We start from the raw sequence: 18321 nt of genomic DNA on the forward strand, positions 1-18321 counted from the left end.
GATACTAGATAAAAACACCATACATCTATCTTTTAATTCAACAATATTAGCATAACACAAACAAATCAACAGTTAATTTGCGCAGTGCAGACCGGCAACCATGGCCTGAGAAACGGGTCGGGTATTTCCTCGATATCCATATCGACACCGCTAACCACTTCAAACAAAGAGAGGTACATGTTTGCTGATTTCAGTCTCTCGGCAAGTTGCGCCATCTCAGCCCTAAGAATCTCATTTTCCATTTCTACTTTGCTGTACCTCTCCATCAGTAAATTTGCATGCATCTCCACTTGTGCATTTTCATTCTTAAGCCGTGCCGATTCACTGATCAGTTCTTCAAGGCGCTCTTGCTTCTTCTTTCGGGACCGCCTTGCCGATTCCCGGTTTGAAATCATGCGCTTTCGCTTGCGCTCGTCTGTGCTCATTTTAAATTCTGGGTTTTCAATTTTGAATCAAATTGAAACCAGAATAGGAGAGAAGTTGAGGATTGGGGGATAAAGTTGTTAAAATTTGAGAATTGAAGTTGGGTGTTTGTATATGAACTAAAAGTTTATGAGAGATCGTAGAACCAGTACAAGAAAGAAACAGAGAAAGAATGGAGAAAGCAAAACTGGAAGCGGTGAAGAGCAGAGATTTTCATAAGACCTAGAGAGAGGTTTCTCCTGGGGGTGAGAAAGTAGAAATCATAAATGGAAGATACAAGAAGAGAAGTGTTAGGTTTTGGGAAATTGGGTCTGTTGAGTTTTAACAGAAAAGAGGTTGGAAAGGTTGAGCTTTCGCTAATTTGAGGTGAAATCGAGAGAGAGAGAGAGAGAGAGAGAGAGAGAGATGGGGGTTATAAACTAAGTTGTTGGAGAAGAGATGAGGTTTGAACAAGTCAAAGGCTAATCCAGAAGAATGTTTATTGATTAGAATTTAGAAATATATATAAACAAACAAAACTGTTGAGAAACTTTCGGATGGATAAGGATAAAGCAATAAAGCAAAGGGATTTATTATTTATAATGAATGAGAGAATTTAATTTTTGCTTTGCTTGAACCATTTCTAGGGGAAGAATTTAATGCTGGATTTGAAATTTTTGAATTGACAATTAATTCTACAAGCCACCTTCCACCGACAAGAAAAGAAGGAATAATTTTTTATTGGTCATTGGAAAAAGGTGGAAAACGTGAGATGAGAGGTGAGAAATCCAAATCCAAATCCAGAGAAGAAGAATCGATGAAAGTTCCATTTTCATTTCCACACGGATAAATGCATTTTATTTTATCTTCTTTCCTTTCTCTTTCTATCTACAATATTATTTTATTCTTTTTATCAGACAATACAATACAACTGGCCAACAGGCTGTTGCTAGCTGCCTGTTTAGATATACATATATGTTTTTCAAATAAAAGAAAATAAGATAAAGTCAATACAGATGAGATTAGGTCATATCTTGGAAGGTATACTCCTAAAAAACTTTGAAAATTATGTATTTCTCCCTCTAAAATTCATAATATCATATTTACCCACTAAATTTCAAAACCTCATATATTTATCTATTTTATTGTCTTTTGTGATAAAACGCACTTTAAATTATAAACTGCCCATTCACCTTTTATTAAAAAAAATGAAAAAAAGGTATATAGCATGTTCAAAAGAAATGTCAATATTCTAACAAGTTGGTTTAGGGAAAAAGATTCATTTCTAACACATACACAAGTATAATCTAAATGTTAGCATGTATAAGTTAGAAGCAGAGAAATAAATTATTTGTCCTAAAAAATCGACTAATTAGAAGACTATCATTCTTCTTGAGGATGCTACATATATATTTTTTATAGTAAATGGTATAATGGGTATTTTATAAATATAAAATGAGTTCTAATAGAAAATGCAACAAAGTAGATAAATTTACAAGTTTTTAACATTTAGAAAGATAAATATGATAGAACCTTATAGGGGATAATACGTAATTTAAAGTTTTCGAGGGATATACATGAAATTGACCCTTTTTATTTTGGCCCCCCAAACTTCTTCAGTAGGAATCATTACCGTGTAATTAGGTCATATATTACACGGTAATGATAAATATATTAGGTTTTGTTTGCTTGAATCAAACCTTGTACTGCTTATTAGCAACACTGAAAAATAACAAAATTCAAGTTCACAATAGACACGAATGAATTCTTACATTAGGAAAAAGAAGAAAAAAAAATATACAAAATTTGATCATAATAACCTGCAGCTAAAATCACAAAAAAAAAATATCAAATAAATAAAATAAACGAAAGAACACTAATCAATCTCATCATGAGACCTTTGTTACCGTATGCATGGAGGCTGAAGCAGCCGACGCCTCAGCAACCAACAAAACGGGTTGCCGGGCTTGCAAACAAGCCTCTATATCAAACGGGCGCAACTCCGCCCCGTCAAATATCAGGTTGACACCCGGCAACACCACATCTTTACTCTCTGTGTCTTCTGATTCAGGCTTAACCGGGTTGCTTGTTTCCTCTACTACTGGTCGAGTCATCGCCTCATACACCGGAGCCATTGTATATGACCTGTATACAATTTTCCATCCATTTTACTTTACAATGTAAACAATAATATGGTGAGTGAGGCTATGGTACTATACATAGATAGCGCACTTTGATCCATACTATGGATGCATACTTCCATTTTCAAAGTCCAAACAATCACAGTGCTCAACATCATCTTCATTTGAAAATGTGCTTGGAGACCAAATTTTACATTTTTTTTAAATTTGTTTACTATTTTTCTAAATAGGTAGAAAATCACTACTTTCTGATGGCCCATAATCTTTAGATCAAGTGATTTTGGACCTATTTAGAAAAATAGTAAAAAAATCTAAAAAATGTAAAATTTTACCTTCTAGTACATTTTCGTATGGAGATCATGATAAATGGTTTGGATCAACTATTTGGATTTTTAAAATGAAAATATTAATCCGTAGTACGGAGAAAAGTGCGCTATGTATAGTACCGTAGCGTCACTCTAATATGGTACTTGCCAAATTTTTGTTTATTATTTAACAAAAATTAGAAATTAGAAGCCAATTTGCGTACCTGAGAATACTGCCGTCGAAGCTAACAACCTCAGTGCGGCATCTTTGCCTTCGGGCCATTCTAAGCCTCTCATGCTCATTGGCCCCACCTCTCTCATGAGGTGGCGTAGAAGGATCATTCTGAGCAGGGTGCCACCTCCCGCTCGCATAACTCACCATCTGACGCACGGGCCCCGCACCTCCATCTTTCCCCCCTTTCTCTTTTTCCTTCTCTTTCTCCTTCTCCTTCTCCTTCTCCTTTTCCTTCTCCCCTCTCTGGTACAGCATCTTGGCCACAGGACCTGTTGCCTGGTACTCGTTACACATCTCCCGTAACTTCCTCCTCAGGTTTTGCATCCCACCAAAATGCTGAGTAAATTCGCCATTTTGCAGTATCCTCGTCTCATATAATCTATCCCGTATCTGCTCACACAGCTTTGGGTTGAAAAGCGGGACCCCAAATTCCAACCCTAGTGGGACCCACTCGTAGTTATCTTTCTCTGATGTCGAATCTGAACCATCTTCTCCTGATTCTATAATTTTTTGAAGCCTCAGGAGGCGTATGTAGCCAAGCGTGCATAACCCAGAAAGGCTGCTAAAGAAGGGACTCAAACTCCTAACCTCCTCTGGTAGGGAATTCTCGTCATAGTTCGTCAGAGGCAGTGCCACATCCATAGTCACAATTTTTCCAGAAGCATCTAAATCCTCTTTTCTAAGAGGTTGTACCAGGACAGCCGAAACTTTTAGCATAGAGTTCAAGCAGTGCAACAATATATTTCCTTTGACCAAATTGCCCTCAAACTTGCCACCCAGACCACCCACAACAGTAGATAAATCCCATGACCATATAAGCGCCTTCTCACAACCTGCAAGTGGGGCCGGGAGAATTCTCAACCTCTGACCCCTCATGAGCACCACAGATAGTGGTCCACACGCACCGGTAGTATACAAAACTAGCTTCATCCAAGGAGTCATAGAGGAGTAAGAAGGTGGGCCAAAGTGTACTGGCCCAGAAGTGGGTAAAACTGACATGGAAGGAAGTGGCACCATAGAAACTATGATGTCATAATCCCTCATAAACATCCTTTCTAGGGTTACGGGTGCAAGTGAGGCCAGGCTCTCACACCTCAAGATATCAACTCGGTATTTCCTACTCTTTTTCAAAGTATCAGATTCACAGTTAGCAGTTTCATCCACCTCATTAACAGATTCAGGGTTATCGGGTATCGGGTTAGGTGTAGTTGCGGGTATACCACCTGATTGGATGCACTCAAGGATACAACGTAGGCTGAAGGCGTGATTTGCAAATTCTTGCAATTCACCTTCAAATTTCGATCCCTCCAAGGTGGCAAGGTCGTTGCATAGATCAGCTATGCAAGAGTCACCCAGTTTTCCTGCCTCATAAAGCGTGACAGCATGAGACTTTAGACCTAAAAAGGAGAAAGAGGTCAATTTTATAATTTTCTTTTTATTCACTCATATAAGTATAACCAGACAGTTACTATTGATACCTGGTGAAAGTGAACCCATCATGAGATAAGAGGTTACATTGGCATCCACCACAAAAGCCACGTGTGCCGTGCCAGAAATCTTTCTCGGTTCTTCACTGACCATGAGCTGCAGGGTCGACTTGTCAGAGCTAACACTGGCATTTGATCCATCTTCATCATCGCTCAAAATGCTACTCAATAATCCGGGTCCTGTTCCCGATTCGCGAAGGATGGAATCTGCATCCATTAGCTTCTCAGCCCATCCCAATCGGCAAGCAAATGATGCAGCCGCTTGGAGCTGTGCCAAGTCGGCCTGTAAAGTTGATGCCAGCTCAGCAACAGTTGCATTTTCACTCAGTACCACAAATACAGCATACAGTAATCTGTGTTAGAAATAAAGAAAATATTTATAAGAAATGCTGTCATTGATTTTACCATCAGATACTTGTAATTAACACCAAACATTTCTCATATTTGCATTTCTTATTGGCATGGCAAGCATACATGGTAACAATATCAGGGTAGCAAGGAGAACTGATGTACATCTCTTTTGCAACTAATAGCCCATTTTTTTATCACATGACAAGTAAATGCAATACTTTTTCAAAAACAAGCAACTACAAAAAGTTTAAGATATTATATAATACCAAGCATGACGGATGTATTTTGTTTTCTTCTCCTCACTGCATAAATTAATTCAAAAGAGAATCTTTGTTGTACAACTCGTATGCAACCTATGGTCGACATATCTCGTATTTACAATTCGCTTAAGAGTGAGAACATTAAATATTAGATAATATTTGCTATGAAAAAAAGGGAGAGAGTTATATAGATTCAACATTTTTCTGAAGTGCAAACAAACAAAAAATGTTAGATTAGTGTTATTACTCCGATGGAAATTTTTATATTAAAGCCAAGTTTGAGCTCACATATCCCTGTAAACACAACTGAGCAACAAAACCCAACTCAGGTTTTGATTAAAATTGAGGTGAAATTGAATACATGCCAAAAACTAAATTAAATATAAGGAACATACTCTTCAATTGGATCTTCATACAACTGCTCTCTGTTAGATACGAATCCTTCCAACCTGGAAACTGAATTTTACTAAATACATCAAAATTTGCAATACACGTAACACAAAAAGGGAAGCTAGTAATGTTGCTAAAGCTCAGTTTCATCATAGAATTTCATAAAAGCCCCCCCCCCCCCCCCCCCCCCTCCCCAACCCACATACATACTAAATAAAAAATAAAAGAAAACTGTCCAACTAAAAGCCCCACTTCAACTTGCATTTTTAAGAAAAACCCGTGCCATGAGAGAATGACAAAGTTAGCCCTTATCTGACAGGAATATAGTCAATTAATATGTTTCTTCAAAATATACATGGTCAACCTATGTAAAACCTATATTAATTTTGTATACTCAAAACTCAATTAAACGGGTAGACCAACTATGGCACAACTTAAATATACATGGTCTATATGCAGATTTAAAAAGAATATGGAATAATCCAGTAGTTTAATTTACGTACCTTTGAAGCGGTCATCAGGATAAACAGGTACATCAAAGTAAACTAGGCCTCGTTTATAAAGGGCTTTAATTATGTCAGGTTCAAAAAGCACATAAGAATTGGCTTCTTCTTTGCATATCTTGTCTATTGTTGCCATCTCTTCTTCTGTTAATTTCTACACACGAAACAAAGAGAAGAGCACCAATATTTATTTTTTCTTTGCAAATCAATTTGTAGTTGTACAGTTTTAAGAAAAGGCTAATTAAATTGAGATATATTATACAATGAGAACTAACCTTAAATTCTTCAATGGTAAAATTGACAAGGCAAACACCCCACCAAGGCTCGATGGTGAAATCAACAGGCTGAGTAGGCAACATTTCTTTTGCTATAGATTTGTTAAGCTTCCACATTATTTTCTTTATACAACCGGAAAAGAAAACAAAAGAAGAGATTGTTAAATTCTATAACAGAATTCAATCGATACTAGCATATAATAATACATGGAATAAAGATACCAGAGCTGACTGTAACTGTATCAGTACTATTTCATAAGAACAAAAAGGAATACGAAATTTGTTTAAAATAGAAGGTACCTTAGATCGGCACTTGTTCATGATATCAATAAATTCATTTCTTCCAATTCCAGCAAGTCTCAATGCATCAGCCGCACTAAAATTTGGGATGCTGTCATATGGTTGCTCTGCCAGAATTCTAACAAAAATTAAAATAAATATTCCAAAAACAGTACAGAAATAAGAACAAGTAAAAAAAGAAAAAAAACTGATCAGTACCATTTTTCATAACTTCAAAAATCATGTCACAGTAGTATCTAAAAGGGGATACCCGCATGACCCGACACACATATTCAGCCAAATGATATGGAAATAACTGTATGAAAAGTAAACATGATAATTAGTATGGTTTTGGTACATTGCATAGATTTGCAATAACAAAAAAAAGGATAAAAGAAAGTGTCTTAACAGCTAGATTCTTTTTGAGGTAGCGCATCATGTCTTCATAATACTCAGCTTCCTTGGAAACCTTCCTAGCGAAAGAAGAATTCCACTGCAATCTCTTTTTTATGCAATACTCTATTATCCTACATTTACAAAATCCCATTAGATAAGGTGTGAAATTAAGTATCTGAAATTGCAGAAAGGTAGAATAGAATTAGATAGATAGATACCTGCGGTGCCATTCTTCTTTGGTAGAAAGTGTGAGTTGGAGTCTCTTAGGAAGGTTTTCCCAGAGGCATTCTTCCTTGATTGATTTCACTATCAACTGCTCCTCTACACTACCAGCCATGCGTTGCATCTCGATTGAGATCGAGAAATATGAGTAAGCAGTAGAGTACGCACCAGTGCGAAAGAGATCCGATTTGATCGGATCCAATCCGATAATAGGGGATTCTTAGTGATTCTTCGTGGATTCAGATGGATTCATTCTTCATTGTTGAGAGTTGAGAGTTGAGAGGTGGGAATTGGAAGGGAAGGGAAGGTCAGAGTTGGATGTGATGTGATGTGATTCGTTCAAGGTCGGAAGAGAGATTGAAACAAAAAAAGAGAGAACAGATGGGTCAAAGCCTCAAAGGGCCCATCATAAAACAATTTTCCTCTTTTCATCATGTCTCTCTTTATTAAATGTTAGTAATTTACATTTTAAAATTTAAATATTAAAATAAAACTGTTAGATTTAATCTATATTATTTTCTTTGTGAACATATAAAAGATTATGATAATTTTATTTAATTTAATAAATATTAAGAGTACTTTACAAAAATATATTGTTATGAATAAATTTTAAACGTTAATGTTTTAATTTATTGATTTATATAAAAACTAAACTAAAAGGTGATAAATTTAATAATATATATCATATTGACAGTTTCATTTTAATATATAAGTTTTAGAAAAAGTTGGTATTAGAAAATATACAAATTAAAATATAATAGAGACAAAATATGAAGAACTGTAAATAGATATATATGATGACTGCAGATCGCACTATTATCACTGTGATAATAGTGTAATCTGAATAATATTATTTTTTCACCTTTTTTTATGGTCCTCCAAATATACTTAATTAGACTCGTTGTGCCAAAAAAGTGGGGATCAAAATACGTGTAGTGTTATTATTATGTAGCGATTTAGTAAGTTTTTTTATGTATCGTGATTAAAGTAAAAAAGGATGCTTATACCACGTTAGTCATGATGTGATCAAGATATGTTGTGATTACATGTGATGTGTCTAAACATAATCAATCACATTTAACGTTTCATTCATAATTTAAGTAAAGAGATAATGGAGATACAAATAAAGAGACTTTTAAACTGTTCTCATAAACAAATTACTATATAAAAAATAATTGAACATTGGAAATTTTTCTATCTTATCAGCTTTTGATATATACTTAAATTTTCTTTTTCTACGTTGTCCATAATGATGTGACCAATAAACACTATAGTACTTTTCATGAAAATTCACAGACACACAAATCGATTATTATATTAAATAACTGAATTTATACAGAAAAGAAATAGATAAAGAAAAAGAAAAGATAATGCAGAAGTAGAGTTTCGGATTCAAATGTTATTACGCTGTGATCCGAATCCGCTACTCAGTCCCCAGTCTCTACTCTCTAGTCTCTAGCGAAACCAAGGAAATGGCGACCTGAGAGCTTAGAGCTGATTGATGCCTTTGAGAATCAAAAGCCAACATGCCATCTCCAATCTCAGCCCTCCATCTCAAATCCCACGGTTCCCGATTACCCGACGAGGCAGAGGCGGAGGAGTTCAAAACCTCTGGCTGCGTGGTGCTTCTCTGCCCCTGTCTCGTTTTCCTCTTGCTCCTCCTCATCGTCACTTCCTTCGTTCTCTTTTTCAAGCTCCGCCTCTTTTGCCACCTCCCTTCTCTCTCTCACCTCCTCTCCAAACGTTCCTGCTCCACCTGACCACCAGATCCAACAAAGATTCCAGCTTTGATCTGGGTTCTCAACCCGATAAGGCTGAGGTGGAGAAGCTGTGCAAGGTTATCAATGAGTCGGTGTTCTCAGACCGTGACATGGACTTGCTGCTGACTGAGTGTGCCATTGGCCCCACACAGTCCTTGGTTGTCAGTGTCATAGATAGATTTCATAATGCCCACAAGCCGGCTTACCGGTTCTTTCGCTGGGCCGGGTCTGTGCCCGGTTTTGCGCATGGTCCTGTTACCTACAACAAAATCCTTGAAGTATTAGGTAGAAACCGTCAGTTCGAAATCATGGTGAACCTGCTAGAAGAAATGGGGATATTGCAAATGTTGTCTATGGAAAGTTTCAAAATTGCCATTCACTCCTTTGCTTTTTCCAGTCAGATTAAAAGGTGTTTATGGGTTTTTCAACTCATGAAAAGATTTGGGTTCGATACGGGTTTGGAGGCCTTCAACTGTTTGTTGGATATGTTGGCCAAAGAAAAGCTTGGGAAGGAGGCACAGAAGCTGTTTGACAAAATGTCTGGTCAGTACACCCCTGATATTAGAACTTATACAGCATTGTTAGCTGGCTGGTGCAAGGTGAAGAACCTGGTTGAGGCATGTCGGGTTTGGAATGAGATAGTGGATCGTGGTTTGAAGCCCGATATTGCTGCCTATAATATAATGCTTGAAGGGTTACTCTACGGTCAAAAGAGATCAGAGGCCGTGAAGCTATTTGATTTAATGAAGGCCAAGGGGCCAATTCCTAATGCACAGACCTATACTATAATCATTCATGCTTTCTGCAAGGGAAGGAAGATGGATTTGGCTCTTAGTGTTTTTGAAGAAATGCGGGTGGCCGGTTGTGATCCAAGTGTTGCAATCTACACATGCTTGCTTACCGGGTTTGGTAATGCGGGTCGAATGGATTGTGTTATCAGTTTACTAAGTCAAATGGAGGAATCAGGTCCTGCACCTGATTTGCACACTTACAATGCCGTCATCAAGCTCTTGACGAGCCACGACATGCCTGAAGAAGCAAACTGGGTCTACAAAAGCATGGTACAGAGAGGATTTGAACCCTCTATCAACACATATAACACGATCATGAAGTCGTTGTTCTCTAGACACCATGAAATGGGTTGTCGGATGTGGGAGGAGATGAGCAAGAAAGGGGTCTCTCCTAATGCAAACTCCTACACTGTTTTTATAGCAGGACATATCCAACATGGTCGAGCTAGAGAAGCGGAAAGGTACATATTGGAGATGGTAAACAAAGACATGAAGGCACCTCTGATAGACTACAACAAATTTGTAGCCGATTTTTGTCGGGTGGGAGAACCCAATAAGTTGGAAGAATTGGCACAAAAGATGAGATCCAATGGTAAATTTGAGTCTGCTGACTGGTTGAGCCGCAGGGCTGGGAAAGTTAGGGTTAGGCCGGGACCTAACCATACCATACCGTAAGGTGCTGGTTTTTAAGTGATAGAGTCTAAAACTTGTTCATAAATCCTTCTATTTTATTCATTGTTGCCCTGAAATCTTATTACTGGACCAGAATCTTATTGTTTAATCTGTGTTAAGTTATATTTTATATTTCTGTTTGTTGATTTTAATTCGCATGACGTGGTAAGGAGATTAGAGAATGGGTATTTTGTTGATGGTTGTAAAAGATTTGTTTGCTGTATAGTTAAATTAGAGTAAAGCTAGCGTGTGACATGCTCACCAAGAAAGTTTGGTGAGCATAACTCTAAAAGTATATCGGATCGACGTCAAATGTCAAATCCAAACCGTTGAAATCCATGTACTTCATGAGTGATGCATATACATGCAAAATTTTGAAAGTTTCGAGCTTATTTGCTACACGGTCAAGTGTTCAAATAAATAATAAAAATTGAATATATAAAATAACTTATAATAAAATGTTCATTTCTTTGACCACTTAACCGTGTAGCAAATAAACTCGAAACTTTCAAAATTTTGCATATATATGCATCATTCATGAAGTACATGGATTTCAACGGTTTGGATTTGACATTTGACGTCGATCCGATATACTTTTGGAGTTATGCTCACCAAACTTTCTTGGTGAGCATGTTACACGCTAGCTTTACTCGTTAAATTATGTATAATTTCAGTCTTTTTTTTATGTGGAGCATCCTAGGGGTGGCAACGAACCGAACCGAACTGAACTTACCTTAGGTTTGAGTTTGGTTTGAATTAATTTCGAACCGAACCTGGTTTGATTCGTTTCGAACCGAACCCATTTCGAACCAAACCTATTTCGAACTACACATTTTTCGAATCGAACCCGAATCGAATCACGAACTAAATTATTTTTTAGCAGTCCTAGTTATACCGGTAGTTTATACATTAATTTTTTCTCGCGAGACAATTCACATGGCTTCCTTTTACCGGTATGAACTATGAAATGAGTGTTTTTAAGTTGAAAAATTGTTCATGAAAAGATACATCAGATACGGCTTTCCTGGTATGAACTATGAGAGACGACCGAAGAGAGAGGAGAGACAGTCATCTAGGCCGGAGAGACAGCCAGTCGCCGAGAGCGTCAGCTAGATTTTAGAGCTAGAGGGAGAGTAAGTTAGGGAGAGGTGGAGAGAGAACTAGGTTATTGAGATTTGAGAGCGAGGGAGTGTCGACTAAGTTAAATTATGATTCTCTATCTTGGATTTTAATTTCATCAGGTAAATGGACGGCCGATGTTATTATGAGATTCGAACCATAAAAATGATCGAACCCATTTCGATCGAACCAGGCTAGGTTTGGGTTTGGTTTGAATTAATTTCGAACCGAACCTGGTTTGGTTCGTTTCAATTCAAACTCATTTCGAATCGAATTAAACTCGAATCAAACCCGAATCAAACCCGAATCAAACCCGAATCAAACCCGAATCAAACCCGAATCAAACCCAAATCGAATCACGAACCTCGAATTTTTTTGCCAGCCACTACACCAAATTCGATCTTTCGCAACACCACATTGCAACCAATAAACTAATTTGTTGCAATAAATTAATAATATTGCTACTAAATTAATTAGTTGTAATAAAATATATTTATTGCAACCAAAAAATTATTATTGCAACGAAACATAATGGTTGCCCGAAAAAAATTATTGCTACCAATATAACTGTTATCGCAACTATATGTTCTGTTGCTAAACGCCGCTAGGTCACGTGTATATGCACGTGTTGTAAAATTATAACTTTCAGAAGGTAAAGATGCAAAACAACCTTCTGTCTCCTCTACTGCTCACCTCCATTTCTTCCCCTTCTCCTTGCATGGACAAAATTTCTAAAAACCAGCTACTCTCCTCCTTCGCCACCTCCTTCAAGAGTCTTCCTCTTCCGCTCACCTCCAGTTCTCCCTCTTCTGATTGTCTCCTCCCCTTCTCCTCCTCCGCCGCTCAACTTCTTCCTCTTTCCCCTTCTTCTCCTCCGCTAATCTCCATCCCAGCATCGATTATTCCAAAAACTGGCTGTCCTCCTCCGGCATATTCATGGACGCTTTCCCTGGGCTCTATTAACAAGGTACACTCATCTAAAATCGTATTCAATTTGTGCAACACCTTATTGCAACTGAAAAGAAAATTGATGCAATAAATTAATGATGTTGCCACGATTTTAGTTGGTTGCGACAAATGTTAACTATTGCTACCGATTAATTCAATTTTCACGAAATTAATTGGTTGCCCGAAATTTGTTTTCTTTTTATTTGTGCCTCTGGCTTGCGGTGAATAGAGTCAATAGCCGACTTATATGGTGCTAGCTGAGTGCGTGTACAAGGTACGAAGTTTATCAAGTTAATTTTTTCTCGAATTTTAAAGAAGAGATTTATTAAATGCTTTAGTATTGAGCTGATTTGGGAAGGAGTTCGAGGAACAATGGTATAGTTTTTATCATTTCTGTCACGAAGTTTCTAGATGATTGGATGACAACATTGTTTGTTAATTGACTCAAAAGGGTCAATTAGTTGTATTGATTATGAATTGACGGAACCATACCAGCAACACAAGTACCAGTTCTGATTGGGTTGTATTGATTATGAATTGAAATAGCCACTACTTTTTTTGGTTGATAATTGCAAATACAAGAACTATTGGGTGTTATGTGCAGATACTGTACAATTACTAGTTCTGATTTGCAAAAGGAACCATTAACTTTTGTTATTCTTACTATTTTTATTATCAAACTTTTTGAAACAGAAATCTTTTATATAGATGTCATGGCTGATATATACTTCAAGGGGCTATTTATAGTGATGATAATGAATATCCTGATATGGTTGAAATAAATAATATCCTGATATGGTTGAAATAAATAAGAGGGAAGAAGAGAGCCCCACATTGTACGTCAAGAAAAACTGAAATGGTCAAAGAAATCAAAGCCGGCTGCACATAAAGTATGACTAGTCTCTTTAATTATACTCTATTGTTATGGTGCTAGTCATGACCAGTTTCTATATTCTGTCACCAAATAATTGTGTTCTATCTAAAAAACTACAGTAAAGATTTGTAGATGATGAAGTTTTACCTATGAATTGTGTTTAGCACCCTATACAGTTGTACCTGTATATAGTCATGACTGGTATTGCTACATCCAAATTTGTGTCACTAGTTCTTCCAATATCCAAATCTTGGGAATTTCTAATAATTCACTGCAGGTTCAATATCCATAAGGCTTATTAAAACTATGGGCAAAATTGGCAATATGTACTGATACTTAACATGGTCTAATTCAGCAAAATTAACCAGTAGAATAGAACTGGCAACCAACCAATTAATAGATACCAAAGTTGTCAAGATAGAAATTCATACCATTGGACCCATCCACAAACATCTGTTGGAAAAACAAGCTTGCGCACTAATCAGTGCCTATATTTTGGGAATGTGCATATTCCCACTATCATATATGTATTGACCTACATGTCAAAAAGATCAGTTAATTCTTGACTCTCAGGTCCAATCAATTGTGTCATTGGATTCTTTTTTACGAAATTGTCATGAAACCAATACTCAAATTATCAATGTCAGAGTTTTGAATAATTTGCACTTTCGGAATTTTGTGATTTTTGGCTGAATTTTTGCAATTTGCAAATCAGTATGAAATGAGATTCAACAAAGATTCTAATGTTATAACTCGATTTATATACAAGTATTGTTTAGCGGTATTTCAAAAAATTTCAAAATATAATGAATTTTGAAAATTCGGGCAGCTAAAACTGCAAAATTCTATTTTTTTTATTTAAGCATAAATTTCAAACTTTTTAGCATTCTCCATACTTGAAATAAGTTAGACCTATCACTGGATTTAAAGCAAGATAAGAAAAATATTAATGAATTGATTGGATCGAAATTACATTCTCATGAACTATGATTAGCAGCCTTGAAGCTCTGAGTGATGCCTCAGCAATTAAAAGTCCCCCCCCCCCCCCCTCCCCCTCCTTGCACCAAAAATAAAAGCAAATGTGAGCTGATCATGTTTCATTTGAAGCTCTGAGTGATGCCTTGAGGGACATACAACCAAAAATAAAAAAGAAATTATCTAGGAAAAGGGTAATTATAAGGCTTCCAAGAGCATTCTGGCGCAGTATTATCTAGTCTTCCCTCCCAAAAGATGATTCAAAGAAATGTGTCCATTTTGACATGCTATAATATTATGGACTACATGGAAGTGTTCTATCAGGTACTTTGCCATACCCTTGCAACATATTACTTTCTTTTTTACTAGCTTGTTAGAAAAATGAAGACTGAACCAATACTATTACTAGCACAACTGGGCTGATACCAGTGCAAATCAGGTGCAACCTATGTGCAATACATTAGTACAGAGTACTGCATACAAAGGACATAATATTTATTTGTAAATTGTAATATTCTATTTAGTTATGTTTTCAGCCCTTTGGCCAAATGTGATTATCATAGATGAGAAGTTACAAAAACTTCCGTTTAGTGATATAAGGGCAAAATAGTCATATTTAAATAAAATACAAGTTAAAATCAGAACTTAACACATGAACTTCTTTACCCCTGTGTATATATCTGGAGCAAGTGAATGCACTTGAATTCTCTCCTCCCTTATCCTTCCCTCCCCTTCCTTTACAAAGCTCTGAAGCATAGTCTTAATTACTGTGGCTGCATTGTCCTTATTTTATCTTTTTGATCTTCTGTCTTTTCTGACTTTTTTTTCCTATAAAATATCTAAACCCAAAAAATCACTACAGCTTGATTTAACTGTTTGTTAATAAATTTGACCCGATAATGCTTCATTCAATCTTAAATAAAATGCAACAGTACTTGTTTCCCTTCTGACTTCCATCTCAGCATTGGAAAACAAGGTCGGGTACCATACAGACATCATGTGCCAATCCTAACAGATGCATCATGGGACACCACAATGAAAACTGGTACAGGTACAATGATCTTTGATCGGAGGGGTAAATTAAAAGAGGTACTCTATAAGTTATTCTAAGTGCATGATCCGCTACAGGCAGTGACAACAATACTCCTAGACACTCTCCAGTACATACTGACACAACCAAGGAGGGAAGGGGTACAGAGGGAGCAGCAATATGTTATATAATCGGATTGCAAAGTACTCATAGCAGCAACAAGGAGTGTAACAGCACGTGACCTACCTTCCTGGAGGGCTGCGGAAACTGTAATAAGATGTGCTACGATGTATTGAATGATGCAGCATTGTGTCACTGTATGCCATGTAAAGCGTGAAATACTCGAGCAATGACATGTGTTAGCAAAATGGGCAAGGTGGAGTTAACAATCCTTTACAGGCATACCATCTTAGTCCTTTATGACAGAACTGGAGATAAACAATCATCTGGATTGATAAAATTTCCAGTTTGATGCTGATCTGGAGACATGAGCAATGATAAATGAGTCAACTTTACTGTTTTTTCATTTACAAATTTAGTTCTCATTGTTGGCTGTAACAAATTGCGTTGTATGTTAGGTTTTTAGTGTACTGGTGCGATTTTGTTTTGTTTAGGAAGCAATTTTCTTTAGTTTATTTAGTTTACTGATAAGTATTAGTTTTAGGGAGCAGTTTTTGTTAGTTTTTACTGGTATGTAGTACTTTTCATATCTGCAATCTTGTACTGTAACTTTGCTTATTAATCAATCTAGCCTACGTTGGTCATTTATTGCTATTTGTTTTTTCCACCGTTTGATCGGTTTGACATAAATTGAACATAAAATCCAAATGTTAAGAAAAGGTTTGATCAAGACTAGACATGCGCCGTTCATTGTGCACAACTAATTTTTAACGAATAAGAGGAAATAATATTATATCAAGTTTGAATTGTATAGTTATTGTAAGTATCTACCTTGGGTTTCCAAAGTGCGTTCCAAAGAGGGCATCAAAGTAGGTTGAACCGTTGAAGCCTTTCCAATCCCGGTTAAGGAGGTGGAGTGTGATTTTTGTCAAAACATCAAGCTTAACTATACAATGAAAAATCAAACTTTAAGAACCGGAATAGTGTACCAAAATAAGAGAATAAGTAGAATGAAGTATCCAAATAAACTGAAAATCAAACATTAAGAACCGAAATAGTTTAAAATAGGATAAGTCGAGTGAAGTATCCTGCCTTTTAATTATCGAATCCCAGTGACAGTATAGTCGTTCCCTTCAGTTTTTTTTTCCTCAAATTTTGATCAATTCGTGAATCAAATCAAGACAATTGATCATATATTGCATAATAGTAGTATCCCATTATACTTATTATGAAAAGGAATTAAGGAAGCAATAATAGTTTAAAAAAACTAGAGGGCTTACATTTGGTGAAGCACCGATCAGTACTTTCAGGGAGGAAGAAAATAAGGAGGATAACTTATGGAGACAGAGGGAATATATATCAGCAATAATCTCCCTACCTTATTAAGGAGCTTAATGTCTAGATCCTGCAAGGGTCCTGATTTATTGTTTTTTTTGTTGATTGAATCTGAGCCATCTAAACAATTAATCTGCATTCTTTTGATTAAATACATCATTTGTCTGTGTAGAAGTTTAAATTTACTTGAAATTGGACCCGCCACATGTATAGACACACATCTTGCCACAAATTTTTTTGTTCTGCACCGTTGGATCTGAATCAAAAATCGTGCAGATTAAATCTCAGATGTACAATTTTTTTCGCTGGGACGCTGGTTGCCCATCCCCCTCTCCCAGTCCCTCTCCCCGATCCCTTCTTTCCAAAGAAAAAGAACGAGAAAAAGAAATCTATTCGCCTCAGCCATCTCCGCCATCTCTCTCGCTCTCTCACCTGACCCTCGTCGAGAACGAGAAAAAGAAACTTAATCGCCTCAGCCATCTCCGCCATCTCTCTCGCTCTCTCACCTGACCCGCACCGAGCCATCTCTCAACTTCTTTCACAGAAGGGGAAGAAGGATCGTTGTCGAAAGGATGGAGTTGTGAGACGAACTGGATAGTGGCGAAGGGATCGTCGTCTCTTTCCTGCCGACACGCGTCGCACTTGTGGTTGCTATTGGGTGCTCCCCTCAATTTCGCCCCTTTTTGGATATTAGGGTTAGGGTTGCGAGTGGCATAGGCTTTGGTTTCAGCGGTGTGTTCAATGTTGGCACGCCGTGTCTCTTCCCTTTCTATGATTGCCATTCAATCCTATAAAACAATTACTGCTGCCATTCAATCCTAATCTTTCATTTTTTGTGTTTCATTTTTTTAACAGAGCGACTATCCTTCCACTGATATTGACGACGGAAAAATATATGAGTATGTCAGATCTGAAGTACAATGAGCTGCTTCTCAGATCAGAGATGACCTTGAGAATGCAAGTTAACAATGAGCTTCTCCAATAAAACGCATCATTTTTTTTTAAATTGGCTTCATCAATGTCTATTAGCCTGTTTCAGCGTTTCTAACAGAAAGTGACATAATTCTCTGTCCATTTTTATCAGGTGATTAAGGGGAACAGCACTACAGATATGTTTCTGATCTGGATGGAGCTGAGATTTCATCTGATATTATAAATGATTACGCCTCCAAGCTTGAAAAGGTCAAATTTAATTATGCTAAATTAGTTTGGATTTTCAAATCTAATTTGTTGGTAAATCATAGTTCTAAAGATTATGTATAAATGTAATGTTTGCATCCCCTTTCTAAAAGAAAATCATCCACTATTTAATTCAAAGCAAAGAGAACTTTTGCCCAACACTGACCTCATATCCTTGCCTCAACTAGAAGGGTAAATTTTTCTCCTTTTAATATCTTGTTTTAGCTACATTCTTTTATTTCTCTTCGTTTAAACAATGTTTCATGTCCCTT

At 36.8% G+C, this 18321-nt stretch overlaps 3 protein-coding genes and 1 long non-coding RNA gene across 7 annotated transcripts in view; 2 read left to right on the forward strand and 2 right to left on the reverse strand.

Moving 5' to 3' along the window:
- Positions 1 to 18321, reverse strand: part of LOC144554108 (ferredoxin--NADP reductase, embryo isozyme, chloroplastic-like) — a 101811-nt gene that overhangs the window by 64428 nt on the left and 19062 nt on the right. The gene's annotated exons all lie outside the window — the stretch shown is intronic.
- On the reverse strand, positions 2133 to 7627 carry LOC144554105 (FAM91 carboxy-terminus protein). Of its 2 annotated transcripts, none has more exons than XM_078302344.1 (10): positions 7243 to 7627; positions 7038 to 7155; positions 6848 to 6944; positions 6650 to 6756; positions 6350 to 6472; positions 6075 to 6228; positions 5577 to 5637; positions 4562 to 4923; positions 3073 to 4480; positions 2133 to 2547 (listed from the first exon to the last, which is right to left on the reverse strand). In XM_078302344.1, the coding sequence occupies exons 1-10, from the start codon at positions 7368 to 7370 to the stop codon at positions 2292 to 2294; spliced, it is 2814 nt and encodes a 937-aa protein (XP_078158470.1). In that variant the 5' UTR covers positions 7371 to 7627; the 3' UTR covers positions 2133 to 2291. The 2 variants fall into 2 exon arrangements, with proteins under 2 accessions (XP_078158470.1, XP_078158471.1); XM_078302345.1 differs by having other exon boundaries at positions 6650 to 6767; positions 7243 to 7587.
- The window catches only part of LOC144554106 (uncharacterized), a 55869-nt gene continuing 46257 nt past the window's right edge, over positions 8710 to 18321 (forward strand). Inside the window, exon 1 of the mRNA XM_078302346.1 lies at positions 8710 to 10609. Coding sequence (XP_078158472.1) covers positions 8748 to 10472 — 1725 coding nt within the window. The 5' untranslated portion in view covers positions 8710 to 8747 and the 3' untranslated portion in view covers positions 10473 to 10609.
- Positions 11978 to 16170, forward strand: LOC144554829 (uncharacterized). Of its 3 annotated transcripts, none has more exons than XR_013511769.1 (3): positions 11978 to 12555; positions 12766 to 14709; positions 15318 to 16170. It is a non-coding gene; the product is annotated as an uncharacterized LOC144554829 (long non-coding RNA). The 3 variants fall into 3 exon arrangements; XR_013511767.1 differs by having other exon boundaries at positions 12766 to 12810; positions 13230 to 16170; XR_013511768.1 differs by having other exon boundaries at positions 12766 to 12810; positions 13245 to 16170.

Source organism: Carex rostrata, chromosome 5 (genome assembly GCF_964058835.1).
Source record: "Carex rostrata chromosome 5, lpCarRost1.2, whole genome shotgun sequence".
Classification (NCBI taxonomy): domain Eukaryota; kingdom Viridiplantae; phylum Streptophyta; class Magnoliopsida; order Poales; family Cyperaceae; genus Carex; species Carex rostrata.

Bases quoted from the DNA above. Each gene is read 5' to 3' on its own strand.
- LOC144554105 (XM_078302344.1), bottom strand. From the start codon at position 7,370: ATGCAACGCATGGCTGGTAGTGTAGAGGAGCAGTTGATAGTGAAATCA. The intron at 6,945-7,037 runs GTTAAGACACTT...CTTTTCATACAG, and splicing joins ACCTCAAAAAGAATCTAGCT to TTATTTCCATATCATTTGGC. The intron at 5,638-6,074 runs GTACGTAAATTA...AGTAAAATTCAG, and splicing joins TCCTGATGACCGCTTCAAAG to TTTCCAGGTTGGAAGGATTC.